General features: G+C 40.7%; 1 protein-coding gene across 2 annotated transcripts; it reads right to left on the reverse strand.

Moving 5' to 3' along the window:
• Positions 1 to 284: 284 nt before the first annotated feature.
• hells (helicase, lymphoid specific) lies at positions 285 to 18,907 on the reverse strand. 2 transcript variants are annotated; one of them, XM_037123566.1, is made up of 23 exons: positions 18,569 to 18,907; positions 18,035 to 18,132; positions 17,533 to 17,651; positions 17,136 to 17,258; positions 16,134 to 16,175; positions 16,011 to 16,038; positions 15,753 to 15,814; positions 15,623 to 15,664; positions 15,218 to 15,445; positions 13,506 to 13,688; positions 11,108 to 11,245; positions 10,646 to 10,842; positions 10,218 to 10,311; positions 9,813 to 9,974; positions 9,549 to 9,691; positions 8,697 to 8,841; positions 7,552 to 7,635; positions 4,078 to 4,197; positions 1,878 to 1,994; positions 1,625 to 1,784; positions 1,362 to 1,458; positions 1,155 to 1,231; positions 285 to 996 (listed from the first exon to the last, which is right to left on the reverse strand). In XM_037123566.1, the coding sequence occupies exons 1-23, from the start codon at positions 18,574 to 18,576 to the stop codon at positions 908 to 910; spliced, it is 2,556 nt and encodes an 851-aa protein (XP_036979461.1). In that variant the 5' UTR covers positions 18,577 to 18,907; the 3' UTR covers positions 285 to 907. The 2 variants fall into 2 exon arrangements, with proteins under 2 accessions (XP_036979461.1, XP_036979462.1); XM_037123567.1 differs by having other exon boundaries at positions 908 to 996; positions 15,753 to 15,811.
• Between the last annotated feature and the right edge of the window lie 2,010 nt (positions 18,908 to 20,917).

Here is a 20,917-nt window from a genome sequence, read left to right on the forward strand (position 1 = left end):
CCAGCATATTAATTGCACTATATAAACTAGCGTGCATGCTCTAAAGACTGGACACTACAAAATCAACCCCATCAGTAGAAAACATTTTACAAAATCTGCTTCTAGTCTTAGAGCTTGGTATAGATGAAAATAATTCTGGAGAGACTTAATCACCTAAGGAATCGCAAAAGGAACCAATGCAATTCAAAGTGAACTGTCAAAGGCCGTAGTAACTAACAAGTTGACAGGAACCTAAAAGGCTCACAGGGAAAGTGGAGAACTAGAAAAAATTGGGGAAAAACTCATATGAGGCCACGGTTTATTTATATAAAAAAGATATGAAAGAAAATGAATGCTGAACCTGCATGAAAGTGCTATGATAACATATTTAAAGATCATCTGTTTCGAATGGACATTTAAAACTGAAGAGGACTAACTCAATTAAATCATGTCACTATAGCTTTTTCTTGTTAAACAGATGCACAGACCATGTGCATGTTAACAGTCAGAGGACAATTTAAAATAAAGATAATGTGTTGTGGGTATTGCTAGAAGGTTCTAGTGCCCTGTGATCATGTTGATGGCACTGGCAAGGAGAAAATGAACTCAACCATCTACACAAACAGAACCCTTTTTTCTTCATCTTTTGGCATGAAAATGATCATTGACAGACTTTAGAACCCTGATGGAGGTTGAGTCTTAAACAGGGTACATAGACTGTTTTCAACACAAAACACCTGATAAACAGGACTATCAAGTCAGTAAAGAAAGAAAAAGAAAAAAAATACACTATTCAGTCTACAAACAGCTGTTTCAGAGTACTTTCTGGAAGCTTCAATATCTACTACACGTGACAGTTGTTATAAGCCATCTTCAGTAGGTGCAGCAGAAATCTGGTCTCAAGGTCCTATCTGAAGATTTCAAGTGCTCAGGTCAACATGATCTCTGATGACTCTCTGTCATCGATCACTCTGAAGACGCCCACCTTCTCTTTCTTCGTGCTCCCACTTCCTTTGTCTGAAAACACAGACAACACTTCAGCACACTAAAATTGATCTAAAATTAAAACCATTGCAGCTTCAGCATTCATTCATTTTGCAGCTAAGAACGTGGTCTCCAACAACAATATATTTTACATGACTTCCTGAAAGCTGCTGAGCTGTGTGTCTTCTCACCCATTAAGTCACTGCGATCCAGCAAAACTTCCAGGTCCTTGTCACTGATCACTTTCCCCCTTGATGCTTTCACTTCCCTGAGAGGCACAAAAGTTAGAGCCAAACGTTACCCTCCATTTCTGTCCACAAGTTCAGTCCCAACCAATTTGCACTTTTCGTGTATTTTCTCTAAACATTTAAATGTGTTAGTAGCAGATGATTTCTTACTTCTCAGTGCCTCTGGCTTTGAGCAGCTCCATCAGCTCATCCAGATCAATGCAGCTTTTACCTTGGTTCAGCTCTGCCCTCCCACCTTTGAACTTATCTGTGGCAAAAGAAAAGAAGCAATCTTTAAAGTTTACACTAAGCGCAGATTTCAAACCACCTTGTGCTTGTAATCTCTGGTGCCTGATTAGATCAAACAGGTCTGTATTAATTGTCTGCTGTGGTGTATGAATTTGGGGGTATGCCATAAAATTGCAGCCACTCACTCTTGTGGATGACCATCTGCTCTAGCTTCCTTTTGGCTGTAGCCCTCTCCAGGATCTTCTGGTCGATGGTGTTGGCTGTGAGCAGGCGGTACACCACCACTGGTTTGGTTTGCCCGATTCGATGACAGCGGTCCTGAGCCTGCAGGTCAGCTTGAGGGTTCTGAGAAGGGGGCGGTGAACACCACATTGACTAAATGCAATACATAGAGAGAAGCACTTCGAATGGTAACATGGCTTCAGTTTGTTATCCCACCCAGTCACTGTCGAAGATGATGACAGTGTCAGCAGCTGTCAGGTTGATCCCCAGTCCACCTGCTCTGGTGCTCAGCAGGAACAGGAACACCTCTGGATCTCTGGAAAACTTGGTCATCTATTGGACAAGAAGAAGCTGGTGATGCCGCAGGATGAACATGTCACGGTTCTTACAAATTAGAAAAACTCAGACCTGCCAGCCTTGAAGACATTTTATGAGTACATGGGTCAGATTATTTCAGATAGGCTTTTAAAAGGGTGTTATTACATTAAATGACTATTGTGTCAGTTGCCATCACATTGGCCTAGCCAATAGGCCTATGCTATGCATCATTAACTTGAGCTACAATAGCTTGCCACAGCTGGACTCCCTGTTATGATGTCATGGTCATTTTTAATGTTCATTAATTCGATTGGGACTAGAACTGCAAGCAGTTATGAATGGGGGTCAAGCCCCCCTGTGCGACTCGGACCCCACGGAAGTTGGCCCCAACGGATGACGGGCTCTGGGCAAATGTGAGGACACAGGCCAGCGTCTCAGCCGTGGTATTTGCTGTGATTGGAAGTGCACTGGAAGTGCAAAAGGCTGAATGTGTGCCAATTTGGATTTGTTGTACTAAATCATGCCCACTTTGACCAATCGTTACTTAACTATATGGCTGGCCTCAGGAGTGACCCCACATGTTTCATTACATTTCTATTATTGCAACAAAAAATGAGAGTGACAAGGTAAAATGCATTTATGTTGATTAGTGTGTGGTGACTTAACAAAGGAAAAGTGCAGCAGAAGTGGGCGGGACCTATGTCTGAAAACCTAGCTCTATTCGGAATACATACATACATGAATATGATGTTTATGAATGTGCTCTTTAAAATGTGGAAGTTAAAGGCAAAAACGCATTTACATCCATTATAGTGCCACCTATTGGCCAATTTGCACCAAAGTTGGCACAGAGCCTCTGGATGACTTGAGGAACAACTGACTTAAGTTTGATGTTGAAAGCATTTAGTTTGACTGAAATATGACACAATATGTGTTTTTTAGCTAGCAAAAAAGATTGTTTGGTTATAACTAGCAGATTTTTTGGAGTGCCAAAATTCTTTTGACAACTTTTCATCAGACACATCTGGAGATTCTATGTGCAAAGTTTCAGATAGATGGCGCTTAAATTGTAGGAGTTCGAAAAAGTAGGTTTTGCATATGTGGCGATTTAGCGAACAAAATGTGCAGCAGACGTGGGCGTGTCCTATGTCAGAAAACTCTATTCCAGCTCTATTCAGGGAACATATGGATATAAGTTTTGCAAATGTGTTATTTAAAATGTGGAAGTTACCGGAAAAAACGCGATTGCATCCATTATAGTGCCACCTAGTGGAGCACGTGCAATTTTTGGTATGGAAAACCTGTGTCCTATTCTATATGTACTATATATTTCAAATCTCTCAGCATAATAGTTTGGCTGAAATTAATGTTTGTTGTTTATCTCATAATAAGCCACACCCACATTGACCAGTCATGACCACCTTCAAGATATGGTGTCAGGATTGGCCCTAAACAATACCGACCACATTTCTTAAAAATCGGTGTAGCCGTTCAAGAGATATAAACTTCCCATATTTCAAGGATCTCAAATTTGGTGTTAACCCTCTGGGGTCGATTGACACGCCAATTTAAGATGACGTAGCAATGACACGGAGCCTCTGTGAGTCTTCATGTGTTTGAGCAGCCTTCAAAATATATACTAGTTTTTAAATCGTGTTGACAATCTGACAGAGAATGCAACATGCTTACTGATCTTCCTGAACACATCTGCTAGATGAAAATTGAAAATGAGTTGTACAGATTTTAGAAAAGTTGTTTTCATCGAACTGAAGGCTCCCCTCAAGTGTATAACTCCACCCCCCCACCCCCCTTGCATAGAAACTGAAACGGCAAACTGTGAGATGCTACAAAATCTGTATCAGCATACTTAAGGGTCAAAATCCGTACCGAGTACAAAAATATGCACATGTTGGCAGGTCTGGAAACTGCAGAGAAATCCCCTGAGAGCAGCAAATTTGTTATTTGCCAATACTGGATAGGCACAAGAGCCTCACACACCTTTCTATCTCTCTTAATGAGCCGAGTATACACAGCCACACAGTCACCTGCTCAGTATGCTTTACAATATATTAGATGTAAAACATGTTTGTTAACTTACATTTTCATCTCTGTCTGCATATGACATGCTGCCGTCGAGTCTGCTGTACTGGAAGCCCCGCAGATAGCAGTAATCCATCAAAATATCCAAGATGGACGTCATCTGACTGAAGATCAGAACCTGGACCACAACAAGACCATCAACCACACACAGAAGTCAGAAACATACTAGTATGGAATAGACCAAAGGCAACAAACACACAGCATACTTAATTCCTGTAATGTATATACATTACAATTTATCACAGGCCTTAAATATGCCAGGATTTACAGCACCATACAGTTAGTCAAATTTTAATAACTAAAACATAAACCTACTGTACAATATTTTTTTTACATTAAGTCAATTTTTATTTCATTGTATCTGCATTGTACTTAATAATGGAAATCAGCCTGATTCAGATCAGCAGGCATTGTAAGAGGTTGTCCTTCACAGGATGCAGGATCCTATACTAAATTCAGTGTGTGCATTCTTTCAAAGGATGGCCTTTCTAGGTGGTCATAATCTACAAATGTCTGTGGGCTTCAATTCATTACCACAAAGCAGAGTGGGTTCAATTCACTGAACTAATTTGAGACAAATTACAACGTGAATTTGTCTTTTGAGTATCTTAAATAGGTCATATCCTAAATTTGGGGGAATCCTGGCAGAATATGCTTTCATACTTCAATACATACACCTTACTTTTCTCAGATGGTGCACAGCTGCTTTCAGTAGTCTGCTAAATATTTAGCTACAAGTATGGTGCGTTCATACATTCAGTCAGAAATTGTCAGAGATTCACTGTTCACTCAGGGAATCCTCTGTATGGAAAATTACTTTGGTCATGAGTAAAATGAAAAGGCCACAGAGAAAATTAGAAGTAAAATAAATACAATTATTTTTTATCATTTATGTTTTTTTAAATAGATTTTATTGATTTTTATCAAAACAAAACATAAAACAACATACAAGTGCTCTCTGTATTCTCAAAGATATCAAAACAGGAAGCAATATAAACCACCATCCAAACTAAACTGACTTCAGGAAGCTCATGACTGTCCTTACTGCAGAAAGTTAAAATCTGTTCTACTCAGAGATAATGTTTTGGAAGGCAAGCTTAATATGAAGAGGCCAGAATCCTTTGTAACTTTAAGTGGGGAAATTTTACTCAATTCCTGGGCAACATTGCTCCAAAATCTTGCAATCAAACAATACTCCTAGAAGCACTGAATGTATGCCCCAACAGACAATTTACATTTGATGCAAAGGGGAGAGGTCCAGTTATCCATCTTGTTAAGAATGAATGGTGATATGTGGGATCTATGGAGTATGGAGTAGTTTCTCTCCTTCGGTTGCAAAAAATGGCATAAGGCAATGACACAGGCCTCTGGTGAATGATAAATAAGTTTTACCCAATTTATAAACTCCTCTCCTAACCCAAACCTGCTCAGGACATCCCACATGAACCTCCACTCACCCTACCGAACACCTTTTCTGCATCCAATGATATAGCTAGATGCACGGTGTCGCATCTCCAAGAAATACTGTACCGCATTAAGAAGTCTTCTGACATTAGAGTACGAGTACCTCACCCTGATAACGTCTGTCTGATCGTCATTTATAAGTGAAGGTAAATCATTCTCCAATCTTCTGGCCAGCACTTTAGAAAGAATTTTGCTGTCCACATTTGTATGGCTGAAAGGTCAATAAGAATCGTCAGGATTAAAGAGATATTGGCTAAAGGAGGAAAAACGTATCAGTCAGAGGGCCCACCACAACTCTGCTAATTTTTTTATAATACTCTGGCCCATAGCCATCCGGCACTGGTGCTTTCCCACTGTGAAGTGTGCAAATAGCATCCAGGACCTCTTCCCTGGTAACCGGGCTATTTAGGAGCTCTAGTTGTTCTTCTGTAAGAGAGGGGAAACTGATTTGATCCAGGAAGGATTTTCTTAGTTCATCCGATGTATTGCATTCGGTGCTTGATGATGATGGGTCTGGGGCAGTCGCCATGGGCAGGTCCAAGCCCTCTGTGCGTCCGGTCGGTTTTAAATATGCCCCGTTTAGTACCCAAGTTCAGTATTTTCGGCAGCCAGTGTTCAAAGAAAGCAACAGGTTCACCTTCAGCTCTTTCCTTTAAGCCAACAACCCTGATATTGTCCCATCCTGTTCTCCTGCTTAGTCAGTGAGAGTTTGTAATTTCTTCTCAACTTCTGGGAGCTTGTTTTCTGTGGTAGCTAGCATGTCTTCCAGTGTGGACACTTGGCCCTCAGCTTCGTGCAGTCTTTTACTTTTGCCTTCCACCTGGGTTGTCATAACTTCCATTGCGTTCAAAAATGTGCCACCAGCACCTGAGTCACCATCTTGCGCCTTGGCGTTCGGTCAGCCCCTCGTTGTTCTTTGAGATTTACTTGGACTTTCGGGCGGAAACGAGCCACTCTACTTGCTTGACATCGTTATGAAGCTTAGAGCGGTCAGCAAGATATAAAAATGCCAGTCTGTGGTGGGTAAAATTTAAAATACGGTCGATGGAAGCAGGAACTCAGCCTCTTAGCTCAGTGAAGTCATACCAACCCCATAAATATAATTATTAAGATTGTTATTTTAGAACACAATTAGGAATAATCAGGTCATAAAAAAAAACCTAAGAAGAAAGGGTAAAGTAATTTAAAAACAAACTTAAAATATAACAAAATAATCCAAAGTAAAATTTCAAATACAAAAGTTGAAATAGGAATGCTCAAACTAAAAGTAATTTATAAAAACTGTAAGTAGTGATGGAAGTAAGACAAGGGAATGATGAATGTATCCCCGAATGAGAAATAGCTAAAATCTGATTCAATCAAGGGGAAATAATCTTTACTTCTCAGAAGTACAATATTGCTTAGACTACAGCAGTCTTAATACTGGGTAAAATCATTTAAAAAAATAAATCTATGAATGAAGATTGTGAATGCAAAAACAACTCAACTCATTCACAAGATATTGCGTGCTATCAAAGGACTCTGCTGGGTTTGTTTTTGCACATGAGCATTTTATATCCAACCCTAACCCTATGTCAATTTTTAGATATATTCTAAAGGTAAACATGTGTTTCAGAGACAGTAATAGTTTTACTCAGGTAGAGTTTAACTGTGGTAGGAGTGCATATTTTGAATCAAGATCACCATGTTGACATTTCAACAGCTGCTCATGACTCCATCGGTTATAAAGTCATGCGCCCGCATATTTGTTGGTTCGAGGTATGTTAAGTGTTTCATCATCGGACAAAAGCATTGTTGAAATCAGCCAATACAAGACATGGGAATACTTTATGGGTGTTAACAGCAGGTAACTGTACACGCAATTAACTGACTTCTATTTAAGTCAACATTACCTGGAACCAATTGAACCAGCAGAAGTAAAACGTGGCTACTGGTTACTTCAAAAGTCCTAACTAATCTTTTTTCACTGCTGATGATGTTACACTTTTGGCTGTGAGTGCTGTGTCACCTTATGTCCCCTTTCCTTCAGTGCAGGCAGCAGGCAGTCCAGTATGAGAAACTTCCCAGAGCTCTGCACCAGCTGCTCATCAATCTGCATGGACAACGGCAAGACACACAGTTTGTGGAGATGGGAACGCAAAAAAGACGAAAAACACAATTCACATGCAGTCAACTGTGCTGCTTTAATGTCACTGCCACTACTGAAAAACATGATCAAATCTCAAATATAACTTCCTTCTGTTTTATTACAAATCAACAATTGCCTGAGGCAGTCAAACTTTTTCATAGAAAATTGCTAGTTTCTCAAGACTGTCAATTTGACTTACTCATACTCATACAACAGTTCCATCATCCTCAGTGCTCTCTCAAACTGACTGTTCTGAGTTCAAATGGATTGAGAGTAAAATAAGCTGGTTAGATCACAAGGAACACAGAGGTTGAGTACTTCTGTCTGCCAACAAATTTTGTAGTTTATTTTTTGTTCTTGAGACAAGTTAATTGTATGTCCCCTTCACCAAAAATGCACTTATTGCTGTCAGCCTTTACATCGTATGTGTATCAGTCTATTATGCCCCTTTTCCACTGGTCAAAAACCCCATTTAAACCCACAAGGATCGGGCTTCTGTGTGCAATGGGAATTTGTCTGACATTTACATTCAGGTCAATCAGAGACAGGTTTCTATCAGCATGAACACACTAAATTCGGCTGCGCAAAGTGATAATGTGTTATCAACATCTGGTGATGGTGCATATATATGGAAGAAATGTGGGATGCGGTCTCGTGCAGTCTATTGTTTTTACTTCTTATACAATGTGATGCATTTCTTTATGTGATGCGAAATGCATCATATAAAGAAATACTCACAGACAGCTTGTCTTGCCTCTGGGAAGTGGGAATGGGGTCAGTAGGCAATTTTTAGCGGGTTGACATGAAACCTGTGTAGACCCGCAAACTTTGGTGGAAAAGCAGCATTAGAAAGAAGAACCCTCTAGACTCCCATTTACCTTGGTATACTGTAACACCTAGATACTGCCAAAACCTAATCAACACATTGAAACAATCCAAATAACTCCAAATAACAGCTGAAAAACACAAGCACTGGAAACTCTACAGTTAAACTGCGTCTAGAAATACAGGTGACTGTAAGGTACCTTGAACTCCTGTGTGGCAGGATCGAGGGGGTACTCCACCAGATAAGGGTGGTTACAGCATCTCTTTAGCAGCATGAGAATGTTCTGCAGCTTCAGGTTGATGTGGGTGTCCAGCGGGCTCTGGATATCCTGCACTGGAAAGAAGCTGGAGGAGACGTGAGGAAAGGAAGTTAAGATTGACACACAGCCTGTAGGAGTTCATATATTTGATTTAAATTTGTTTATTGTTTATTTCACTTGTGGTGTTACGTCATGTGGGTTGGACCAATGGGGACTGACTGTTTATTACACCTGTCACCTGCATGCTTGCAAGAGAGGGGGCGAGTTGGGAGTCACATTTTCTGTTGACCACATGCCTGATCACACAAATAACGCAAAACATCGCAAAACAAAATCCGGTACTTGCAAAAGGGTGAACATAGAGATCACCTTTTGCAAGTACCAAATTTTGTTTTCTTTGATATTATCATCAATAAAGCCATCAAACGAAGCAAGTGGATGTTGTGGTTAATCGCCGAATCAGACACAGTGGATTCTCCCTGTCCCAGCCTTTCAGCGGCTAGTGGAAGTAGCAATTAGTCGCTACACAGCCACATGGTGTGCTACTCATGGCATGACATTCAAAAATGGCAAGAACTGATAAACAACCAGCACTTTCTAACAAACTATACAATATATATAAACTGCTGAGAACAAAAGCAGAGCATTAATATCAATGAAAATATATGAGCAAGCGATATCAGATATGTAAAACACAAACTCACAAGTTGAGTAATAGCCTCCCTACACTAGCATCTAAATTCTATTCAATTATTTTAGTGTGCAGCTGAGTTGTGTGCAGGCTGTACTGACCTTTGCTCATTCTCAGTGTAGACCATCTCAAAATATTTCTCCAGGTCCTGTGATGTGTCTTCACCTGTTTCTGTGTAGTTCACCACCTTTCGAGTGCGACGCTTCGGCCTGCCACTTGACGTCAACACTGCAGGAGCCTCTGTCTAAATAAAGAGCAGACAAGTTCCATCACTTGGTAAGTATTTGCTATACTTTTTGATAGAAAAAAAGAATAGATAGATAGATAGATAGATAGCACTTCATGCGGATTGTTCATGCTGTTACCTTTTCTTTTCCTAAAACCTTGGCGATGGTTTTGTTGACCACAGCAGTGTACAAGACCTCCTGCTTGGCTGTCAGAGGAGCATAAACAATTATCTCCTTCTTAGGAGGAACCTCCAGTGTCACATCTGACTTCAGCCTCCTCAGCAAGAATGGAGTCAGAATCTGAAACATGAGAAATCTTTAGAAAATGTATATTTATTTACCTCAACTCAGGAGGCAAATTCAAGTGTGTAATAAGCAAATTCTTCTTATGTTTCTCATATTGTAAAAAAAAAACAATGATTGACAAGCTGTACAATTGTACAGTCAATCAATATTTGATTGACTGTACAATGATTCTCACACACACACACACACACACACACACTACAAGTACACTGTGTGCTGATGGTTTGGAGGACTGACCTGGTGCAACATGCTCAGGATGTTCTGCTCACGCTCAGCAGCCACCACATTCTCAGCTTCACCCAGGGTGTCGATGTCAAACCATGACTCAAAGCTGCACAGAAGACATGTCAGCAATGACTCAACATTCAGCAACACAGATTCCACATTAAACTCCATAAAACAACTTGTAGCTACTACAGGTGGCATTTCTGCCATTGATGTAGATACAACCTTTGAGAAAAATCTGACACTTCTTCTATTTGTCTTTTATTGTCATAATTTGTGTTGTTTTAGTTTTGCTGTACAGATGTTAGAACACAATTAGATCCATAAATGAGGATAAAAGATAAAACTATTTTGAAGGAAAAAAACTGTGCAGTGTGTCGCAGCAGTACTGTGATCAGCACTTGGTAATCAACAAGTACAGAGAACACATGGCTCCATACCTCTTGAGGTCATCAAAGACCTCTGGCAGAAGGAAGTTGAGGAGGGACCAGAGCTCAGCCAAGTTATTCTGCAGTGGTGTACCAGTCAGCAGCAGCTTGTTATCGGTGGGCAACATCTTCAGCTCCCGTACCAGCCGACAGTTGAGGTTTTTGATCCTGTGGCCTTCGTCCACTATCAGGTACTTCCACTGGAAACGCTGGAGCAGAGAGCAGACATCAGCTGGCTTCTTATACAGTACTCGTGAAAACAGAAATATGAGAGTGAATAAAGACTTTATTCAAAAAAGAAAAAAAAAAACGATAGATGCCGATTGCTGTTTTTTTTTTCCTTCAAACCCTACCTGCAGTTATGAATACAAAACTACAATTGCACTATCATTTAACAAATAATTTAATCCCTGTAAAACATGCAGGTCATAATAAGCTTTTCTTTGTACAGTCAAGGATGAGCAAGGTTACTACCTGCAGAAATTTTCTGTCAATCATGGCGATTTCAAAGGAGGTGACAACCACAGGACACATGTTGAGGGGCCCCTGAGGCCTACGGATCTGCTTCAGTAGTTTGGCTCTCTCTGGGCCGTGGTAAAGCAGCACAGACACCTGGGACACAAAAGACACATGACACTGCTCAGACTGCTTCACTACAGCAGATACTGACACTTGATATTAGTGGTCAAATAACTGGTTAGTAGAGTATTATTTAGTGAGGGCGCTTCGATTGATTGTACATGATTGTATTGTCCAATATATATTGTAAAAAGTTTCAGATAATCATGGTAACAGCAGGAAGACACCCTCCATTGTAGTCAGATCAATTTATCACTTGGGATTCCCTGCAGCAGGGGAGCTAAGAGAGCTAAGAGCGCTAACAGCTGACTGGGTTAACGGCTGATTGAGCAAACACTACATACCAGGCTAAACACACAGCAGGACTGAGAGTTTCTGTTAAGGGGAATGCAGTGTTTATCAGTGACCTGCAATTTAACGTGACAACACATGTTTACAGTAAATAAACATACTGAAGTACTTTAACTGAGTACAGTTTGGCAGAAAAAGTACTTCGAGTTTGGAGTTACAGAAACTTCACATCAGTGACCAGGTGGTGGTGTGGTGGCTTCAGGGCACAAAGGCTGAGACAACTGAGAATGAGACAGACTTTTCCAAAACACTTTATTATTTCACACCACTTTCTTTAAATAAATGTGAAATAAATATCATTATTTTCTCAACATTTTAATGGCGATTTTACTATGCCACTAAACAACTATAGATGACAATGTATAGGAACGTTCTTTTGATCTGTATTGGCCAATACTGCTTCCCTCAAAACCCAAGAATCCAGATCAGCACACCCTTAAAAGGTCCCAGATTATGAAAAACACGTTTTCTCTAGCCTCTACATATATAAGCTGGTCCTCCCTGAGCCTGCCAACTCCCAGAATGAGGAAAACAAGTGATTCCTGCATGGTCTCTGCAGCCCACCCACTGGTAACACGGAGCTCCTACAGGCTGTTCAGAATCTGCTCCTTTCGATACATAACGTAATGAGTCATCGTCATAGGCCGAACTCCTCTGCGTGGTGATATGAGATATCTGAGAGGGAGGCGTTGATCCCCGAGGTGAAGTTCGGTGTGTCCAGCAGTGAGACAGCAGTTTTTCACAATGTCGTTGCTCAAAGCTAGACACACAAATAGTTCTGCTGTTGGTTGTACAAATCAACATCAGTGTCTATATTCTGTCCCAGCTACAGAACAACAGAAGAGACGGTGGTTGCATTTCATATTTTAAGGCAACGTGCCGGCTGCGGTTCGTGTTAGCTTGTGTGTGTGCTAATCGCTTCACATCAGACTGCTTCAGTAACAAGGGTCAGTACAAAGCTGGCTTTGCCTCGACACTGACCCTCGTAAAAGGATCAGTTCAAACCATACCGGACCCAGCAACTGCACCTGAGCCACTGAGAAGTGTCGCTGTGGTTTAATAGTATTTATAGTTGCTTACGAGTCTGGTGAAGTCAGCTGGAAATCAGCTAACTAGTTAGCTCCGCTTCGGTCCACTATGCAAAGGAGTTTGAAGGGAGTCTAATATTAATGATATTAAGATGGAGCTTGGTTGTCACAGTAAAAAGTCTGGAAACGTGCAGACTGGAGACAGAGACGATGCGAACAGTGTCTAAGAGTTTGGAGACTGTGTTGGAGACAAACACAGCTTTCGCTAGCTGAAGCCATTAGCTTCATGGTGGTAAATGTAACAACACATACGAACAAACAAAAAAAGCCACAGAGTCTGTACTTCTTCAGGAGCCTCTCCTTCTGGGTCAAACTAGCAAATCTCTGCAAGCCATAGCGATACATATATACATCCACCATAAACATTAGCGCATGCTACTGCTAAGCAAGGGGCTTCCTCTCTCTGAGAGTGATGTAGCAGGCAGGGCTCTCCAAGTAGGCGTTGACAGATGGAGCTCATTAGCATTTAAAGGTGCAGGCACAGAAACAGACTGCTCTGAATAGAGCTCTGTAGAACGACTTTTAGACAGCTGAAATTCAGGACCGCGGATGGGTTTGGGGCAATGCATATCGAATACAGAGCTGTTGGACCTCTGACAGCCGTGTGAAATTGATGAAAAACAGTATAATATGGGACCTTTAAAAGTTAGTAATTCGTATTTGATGTGAGACCATCTTTCTAAACAATAAAAATCCTGTCAAGTCTTTAATGAATCTCAGCTGTAAACTTGCTTAAAACTGTTTCATTCCTGTGGTCTTCACTAACAACTTGTATGCGTTACAGAGAACAGTCAGACATTCAGACGTCGACATGTCTGATGAGATGAGGTCATCTCAGTAATGCATCCTTTTACCTCTGGTGTGAAGCGTTTGAATTCACTGATCCAGTTGGGCAGAGTGGAAAGAGGGGCCACCACCAGGAAGGGGCCCATCACTTTCTTTTCTATCATCATGGCAACATGAGCGATGCACTGAATGGTCTTTCCCAGTCCCATCTCATCAGCCAGGATCCCATTGATGCCATTCTCCCACAGCATCTGAAAGCAGAGAGGGAACAACAAACTCAACAGCAACTTCAACACTGAAGAACACCAGGCATTTATTATATTTTAATCATCTTTATAAACTGTTTAACTAAAATAACAACTTTCTAATTTGTTTCTAACCTACAGACACTGAACTGTAACCATGGTATTTACTTTGGTTGGTGTTTAGGCCAGTACCTACTTACTATACTGATCATGCAATGCGTCTAGAGCTGGGGGGGCTCACCACATCAACTGAAATATTTCCTGAGGGATTCCCAGCTCTCTCTAGCAAGTTCAATCTGTCTGGGGGTGCTAATAACTGCTTTCTACCGCGGACAGAACTGCATCGACATATACAGCGAAAAAGAAATCATGGGTTGTATAATTGGCAGGCCACCAACTCATAAAGGACCAACTTCTTCATTCCTATCTGGACCAAACTTCACGTTTGATAAGAGTCCAGCCCTGAACACATAGGCCAATATGCAGTCATAGTCACAGCGCCACATGTTGGACACAGGAAATGACATTTAACCCCTTCCTGCAGTGTCTCAAACACGGACAGTTAAGAGATGTGTACACAATAATCAGGCAATGGGACTGGGTACGCAGCACACCCCGATAGCAGCATGCAGCATGCATCAATAATCGGTTTAGAATCGAAAATTTGACCTTAGAAACAGAATCGAACGGAATCGTGAGGTGCCGAGAGATTCCCACTATTTCATCATTTTATTTATTCAGTATTTAACATAAAGCCATTTGGTTGGTTGGTTCTGTTGAATATCTGTCATCTAGTATCTGACAATAAATAAATGTATTTTATAAACCATAATTAACCTTTTAGTTTGGGATCTGTAAATTTAACATTATTATTGTTAAATACATATTGTGATAATTATCAATATCAATCAACATTACAGAAACATTTCATCCCAGCCTTACTGTGGACTACAAAAAGCCAAATGATGCCACACACACCCCCATCTGTATCAACAGTATGGCGGTGGGGCATGTCACCAGCTTCAAGTTTCTAGGTTTCCACATCTCCGAGGACCTCTCTTGGACCCTCAACACCTCCACCCTGATCAAGAAGGCACACCAGCGTCTCTTCTTCCTGAGCAGACTAAAGAAAGTCCCTCTGTCTCCTCAGATTCTGGTGAACTTCTACTGCTGCACCATTGAGAGCGTCCTTACCAACCATGTAACAGTATGGTATGGCAACTGCTCTGTCTGACAGGAAAGCACTGCAGAGGGTGGTGAAAACTGCCCAATACATCACCGGTTCCTCACTCCCCTCCATCGAGGGGATGCATACATTGTACCATCAAAAGCTCTTGAACAGCTACTGAGTGGACCTTGAGGTGAGTCTGTTCTGTCAACTCCTATTTTAACAAGGTCAAGATGATCTTTGAAACTCAACTTAACTTTTAATCTGTTAAGGTTTCGAAGAGCTGTATTAGCTAACAAATTACACACTGTCAAACAAATAAAACAAATCTCTCCCCACAGTCCCATGTCGGTGAAGCCCTACTGACCCTCAGCCATTCGATGCCTTCGATCTGGTACCACCTCATGACCCCACCAGTGAAGTGCTGTGGCTGCTGGGCAGGGACCGGCTGGCCATTCACCTTCCTGTGCGGATGCAGGAGATGTTTGGCATTTTCTCGCACACTCTCTGACAGACGGTCCTTGATGTCTTGGTTAGAATCGCTCATCTTCTCAATATCCTCAGCTTCTAGTTTCTTCTGGGTCAGTGCCCCGTTCTATAATCAAATGTTTGACATACACATGTATAAATTGGGTGTTATACATCGAGTAACTCCTACTTCAAATTCATAAACTATCCAAGTGTCCAAACATTCCTCCTTCTAGATGATTAAAAATGTCTTCACATGTCACGTACTCAGAAGAGATGAAGTCAAATTGAAGTGAACTGTTACCTCTTCCTCCACCTTTGCTTTCTTAGACTGTGACATTATTTCCTGGAAGACAAGATCAAGCAGAACCAATGTGAGCATTGCAGTAAATGAGAAATATGCAGAACAGACAAAAAGTCAAATAAGAGCTTACTTCTTTTGACATGACATCTGCTATTTTGTAGTCGTCATCCCTCCTCCTCTTCTTTTTATCTACTTCAGCAGGAAATAGTCAAAAACATCACACATACAAATATACACATACTACACTTGAGGATTTGAAGTTTACACAACCATGGTTTACCATTATCAATTAAACTGTTTGTAAATGTTAGTATTAACTGACATATTGACAAACTTTAACAGCTTTTAAAGCTGTAGAATCAAAACAAATATTACAATATGTACTGACCTTTCTCAGGCTCTGCACTATTTGCGTTCTGCATGTAAAAAGAACACATACAGGTGAGTCAATAAGGTTCAGATAGTAGTTTAACACTAAGCTACACTGTGTTGTCAGTAAAAGTTTCCTCACCTTCTTGGTTTTCTTGTCAAGTTTCTCCTTCCTGAGTTTTTCCTAAAATGGTTTAGAGAAATAGTAGTGATTTTGTTAGTAGTGATTAGGGTTGGGCGACTGATCTATCATCTTTTGGAGATAGGCTCAACCCATCCCCAGCTGGGTTAGGGTTATTTTTGACATTTTTTTTTCTTAAAGTAATGGTGCATCTCCTTTAAAAATTAACTCAATAAAGGATTAACCTGTAAATGCCATAAATACAAACAGGCCAAATCTGTGATTAGAAAGGAGTTGAGGAGGAACAGAACTGACCAGTGCTAAGAAAGGCTGGCAGACCGCCTGGGGAGCAGGGCTTTGATGCAAATTATTGGATCAAGCTGACGAGCAGCGCAGCTGCAGCAGTCAAAAAAATACGGCATGCAGCATTTCATAACCATATTTTTAGACAGAAAACAGCAGGGATGAAGTACTTGTTGGGTGAGAGAAAAAAGCCTACAAGATTAAACATTCAGCATATGAACAATGCAGACTAAACCAAACTGCAGCATCAACCTGTTGGTTTATATAAAAGCTATCTTGGCAACATAGCTTATAGCTCAAAACGATCTCAAGGAGATTTAATTAGATTTTTCTTAAAGCGTAGCCTTAAACTTTGGTCTATAATGTTTAAGTGAAATTATCTTTTCACATTAGAGACTGCCGATGTCAGAGGATAAGGTAAAGGTAAATTTTTTCAAATAGAATAAATTATTGGTCCATACAATCACACAGCAAACACGTAGGCTAATGATAATAATAAAAACAGGCAAAACAACCAAGCGTCTCTCGGTGTAAGAGTACTGTAATCAGCAGGATGGTGTCTTCCCCACCCACTGCACATGATGGTGCACACCTGAGTGAATACATCAGCAATTGCAGATTGGTGGGCTGATGGGGGCCGTTTTGAAAATGTAACATTGTCCATCACAATAACAACACAGGTAGTTACTGTCTCGTGTGTGGTGTTCAAACATCGCATACCTCATTCTGTTGTTGCTCCATTTTAGTCAGCAGGAATTTAGAGTAGATGTTGCTCTTCTGAAGCAAATGCTGCAGTCTCTTGTAGCGCATGTCATGAGAATCCCTTTGCCATGATTCCCGAGCCTTGTGGTGAGCATACATCAAACATTAATAACTGTGTTGGAAATCATTAGGGCGGGACATCAATTGAACATTTTTAATACTAGCACAAATAAGATGTCACTCATCGTATCTGTGAGGAAATTACGCCTTTCAAACCCTACATTTGTGGAAGCTGTACAATTTCTGTTTAACAAACAGCACCAAAGTTGTCAAATTTTAAAGCTTTTTACAAACACAATTTTTGAGGGGAAAAGGGCAAAAGAACACACAAATTCTGAGGAATTAAGCAACACACCTTTTCCATCATCTCCTTTTCTTTCCTCTCCCCTTCCTCCATCAGCTGCTTCTCTTCCTCTTCCATCGCCTTAGTGATGACCACTTCAGAATTCATATCCTCAGATTTCACACAGACGTCTGAAAATAAATAAGTCACAGTCAAGTCACACGATCATCAACTTTTTATCATTTCAGTCAAAATGGAGATTGTGATATGACAATTAACATTCCTGCTGATGAAATCAACAACTGATCAAACCAGAAGCACAACCTTTGCCAAAATAACCTCAACAGGATTAATTTTTTTGCTGTTTCGTGCCACCCGATAACAGTATTGTACTTTCAAATGAGATCATCTTTCATGAGCTATGACATGCCGTCTTCCTGTAAATCATTCCCTCACTATTTCAACATTAAATGACATGACAGCATCAGAACATGAATCAAATTCTGATTAGCTCAAGCCAGTAAGCTCCTCCGGGACCCCTGAGGGCTGTGGAGTGGGATCCTTTGTGACTGACCCTCTGCAGCTTCCGTCTCCATGGCTGTGCCCAGTGGCTCCTCAGACTCATCCGGCTTGGGGCAGTGAGGTGAGGCACTTCGGGTTTCCTCCTTCACACTGTCAGCATGAGGAAGAGTACAAGTGAAAACCAGAGGATGAGCTTTTGACTGACTCCATTCACATGGTTCACACTCACAAAGATGGCTGTTATGATCTAGAAAGCTCTCACTTAGCAACAACATGACTAAGACCTAAACCGCCTCATGTCCGGGAGAGGTAGAAAACATGTAGAGCTCATTGTGGGTCTGTTATATCACACGACAACTCTCAGAGCAAAGCGAAGATTCAGTGACTGGGCTTTCATTATTTAACGTTAGCCCGTGTCAGAAAAGAGATTTACAGTAAAGATGGTGAATGAAACATGAAACATCGAAATTAAGATACGAGTCATCATACTGGTCCATTCTCTAACAGATACCTGACGAGCATTTACTTCTTGCAAATTGTGAAATCGTACAGTTTGTTAGTGATGTAGAAATGATGTTTAACTTACCTGCTCATTGTTGTCAACAGCGAAGCAGACGACAAGAGTACTCTGAATGATTAACGCTAATAGTAAACGTATTTTTGTTCCGCGTTAACGTTACAAAGGCAGGTTATTAAAACAGACATATGACTCTAAAAAGTAGGTTAGCTGGTCAAACTAGCTAGCTAGTGGTTATTAAAGTAATCACTGAGCATGAAGGACAGCAGATAGCGCTATGAATCCCAAACTATTATCTAAAACTGTGCAAATGTGAATAGTGAGACTAGTTTCAACTCCACACTAGTCCTCGCTGCGAGCAGTGTGTCCCACTCGAGTAGTGCTGACACACAACACGTGCACGGCCGACACATGCATTTCAAATTAAAACGGCTAAAGCGAACGTTACGCTCGAGAGCCAGTTTGGAAGGGCGACATAATCTTTTATTTTGAAGGCAGGATCACTCTACGTCGGCGGATTTCCTCCGTGAATTCGGCTCACTTGACGGAGCTGGGCGCTTGATTGTGGGCGGCGTTAATGATTTCGCGCCAGTTAGGACGAAGCCACTGTGCAAGGAATATGGTGAAGCATGATTAGAATGCCTATACTGCGTTATTGTATTAGTTAATACGAACATCACAACATATGAAGCGAGTCGCAGTCTTTTGAAAGTTGAAGCAAAGGAAAAATATCACCGACTGCAGAGCGTTTCTTGTACAGAGAAAACAATTTTTTTTAAAACGACCACCCCTGGGAGTAGAAAAATGTGCCAACCCTAATCTGATATTTACCGCGAAATGTAGGTTGACGGTAAAGGTTTTACCATATTTGTATGTGAAGGGTTGGGTCATCATATTTCATTAGAGTTACAAAGACAACCCTAATCCTAAACTACGATTTGTTTGTAGGGCATGTTTTTAGTCAGCCAGATTTTACAATGAAGCAAGTGCACCACAGGAATAAACCAAAAAGCTTCCCTCCCATCCCCTTTAGGAATCTTTGAATACAGCTGATTTTTATAATTGGGTTGAAAACTGTAAAAGTCTGAACATTAAGTCCACCCTCAGCTACAGGGTAGGAAAGAACAGTTTTTGTCTGTTTGTCTGTTTGTTTTATTTATGGGCCTTAGTTTTCCATTATAAACTAAACATGATTTTGTCTAGCTTGGAACATATGGATTTAGAGACATCTAGTGATGAGTACACATAAGAAGCTCTTGTCATCCCCTCAGCTTTATGTAAGAATACTCTTAACATGTATAGATTGGTCTCTGGCTAACCAGCAATTGAATTGTTATTTGATTGTCTCAATAATAGGCCAGTCATCATAAAGTTCATGACTTCTTTGGGATCTTTATACAAACAAATGAGAATTGCTCGCCTAGTGCATACACCTGGTTTACTTCCTGATTCTGCGGCCCATTGAATATACAAAGTAGAGTTTCCCCCACTGGCAGCTCTGATTACAAATATAAAACCTCCTAGGATTGAAAATGTATAATAGAAAGAGTCATAATGAACAACAACTGAAGTAGCTGGGGACTAGTTTTAAAAATGTAGTCATCAACTGCAAAAATAATTAAACAGAATAATGAAGAGTGACACACACACACAAGTATATTGCTCATATAATACAAAAATGAATCAGCCTATGTTGTTTAATTTTTGATTCTGTGGCCCTAATGTGACTGGACAGTCATTTGTTGAAGTTGACTGCAGGCAATGGCCCCCCCTTGGGGGCGCCATTGCCTGCCTCCATAGACATGGTAATGTTTTTGAAGTGTTCACAGCTGCTAATGTATGTAACTCTGTTACTGTGATGATACATAGCAGTTAAATATTGAATCTGCCTATAATAACCAGATCCTGACATCCTGTTCCAATGATAATGATGGCTACAGGGTAAAATCATTTTTATAAATCTATGGTTACAGTATGTTTAGAGTGAGTGAGGGAATTTCATGGTAATTGTATAAAACCTTTAGTAGTTAAGCCTAAGAATAGTCTGAATAGAAAGGTTTAAAGGCCAGTATTTTAAAATCAGATTACTTGTTTTTCTCTCAAAAAAGAGCAGAGGAGCCAAAACAGCCACACCTGAAGGTTTTCCCCAGGACTCTTCAAGGAGAATGAAGAAGGAGCTTTAATAAAGAGTGGTACCATTAAACAAATGGCTAGGATACTCCCAGTCCAAAGACTCTGCCTACTGCTATGCATGCCGGCATTTTAGTCTCCCCTCTTCAGGGGATTCTGCGTTCTCTTCAGTAGGCGGGTTCAGTAACTGGAAGAAGGCAATGTATAAAGATAGGGGATTTGCAAACCATGCTAAATCTGAACCACATGTTCATGCTATGTTAGCTTGGGCAGAATATGAGAAGGCAA

This window comes from Acanthopagrus latus, chromosome 15 (assembly GCF_904848185.1).
Source record: "Acanthopagrus latus isolate v.2019 chromosome 15, fAcaLat1.1, whole genome shotgun sequence".
Classification (NCBI taxonomy): Eukaryota; Metazoa; Chordata; class Actinopteri; order Spariformes; family Sparidae; genus Acanthopagrus; species Acanthopagrus latus.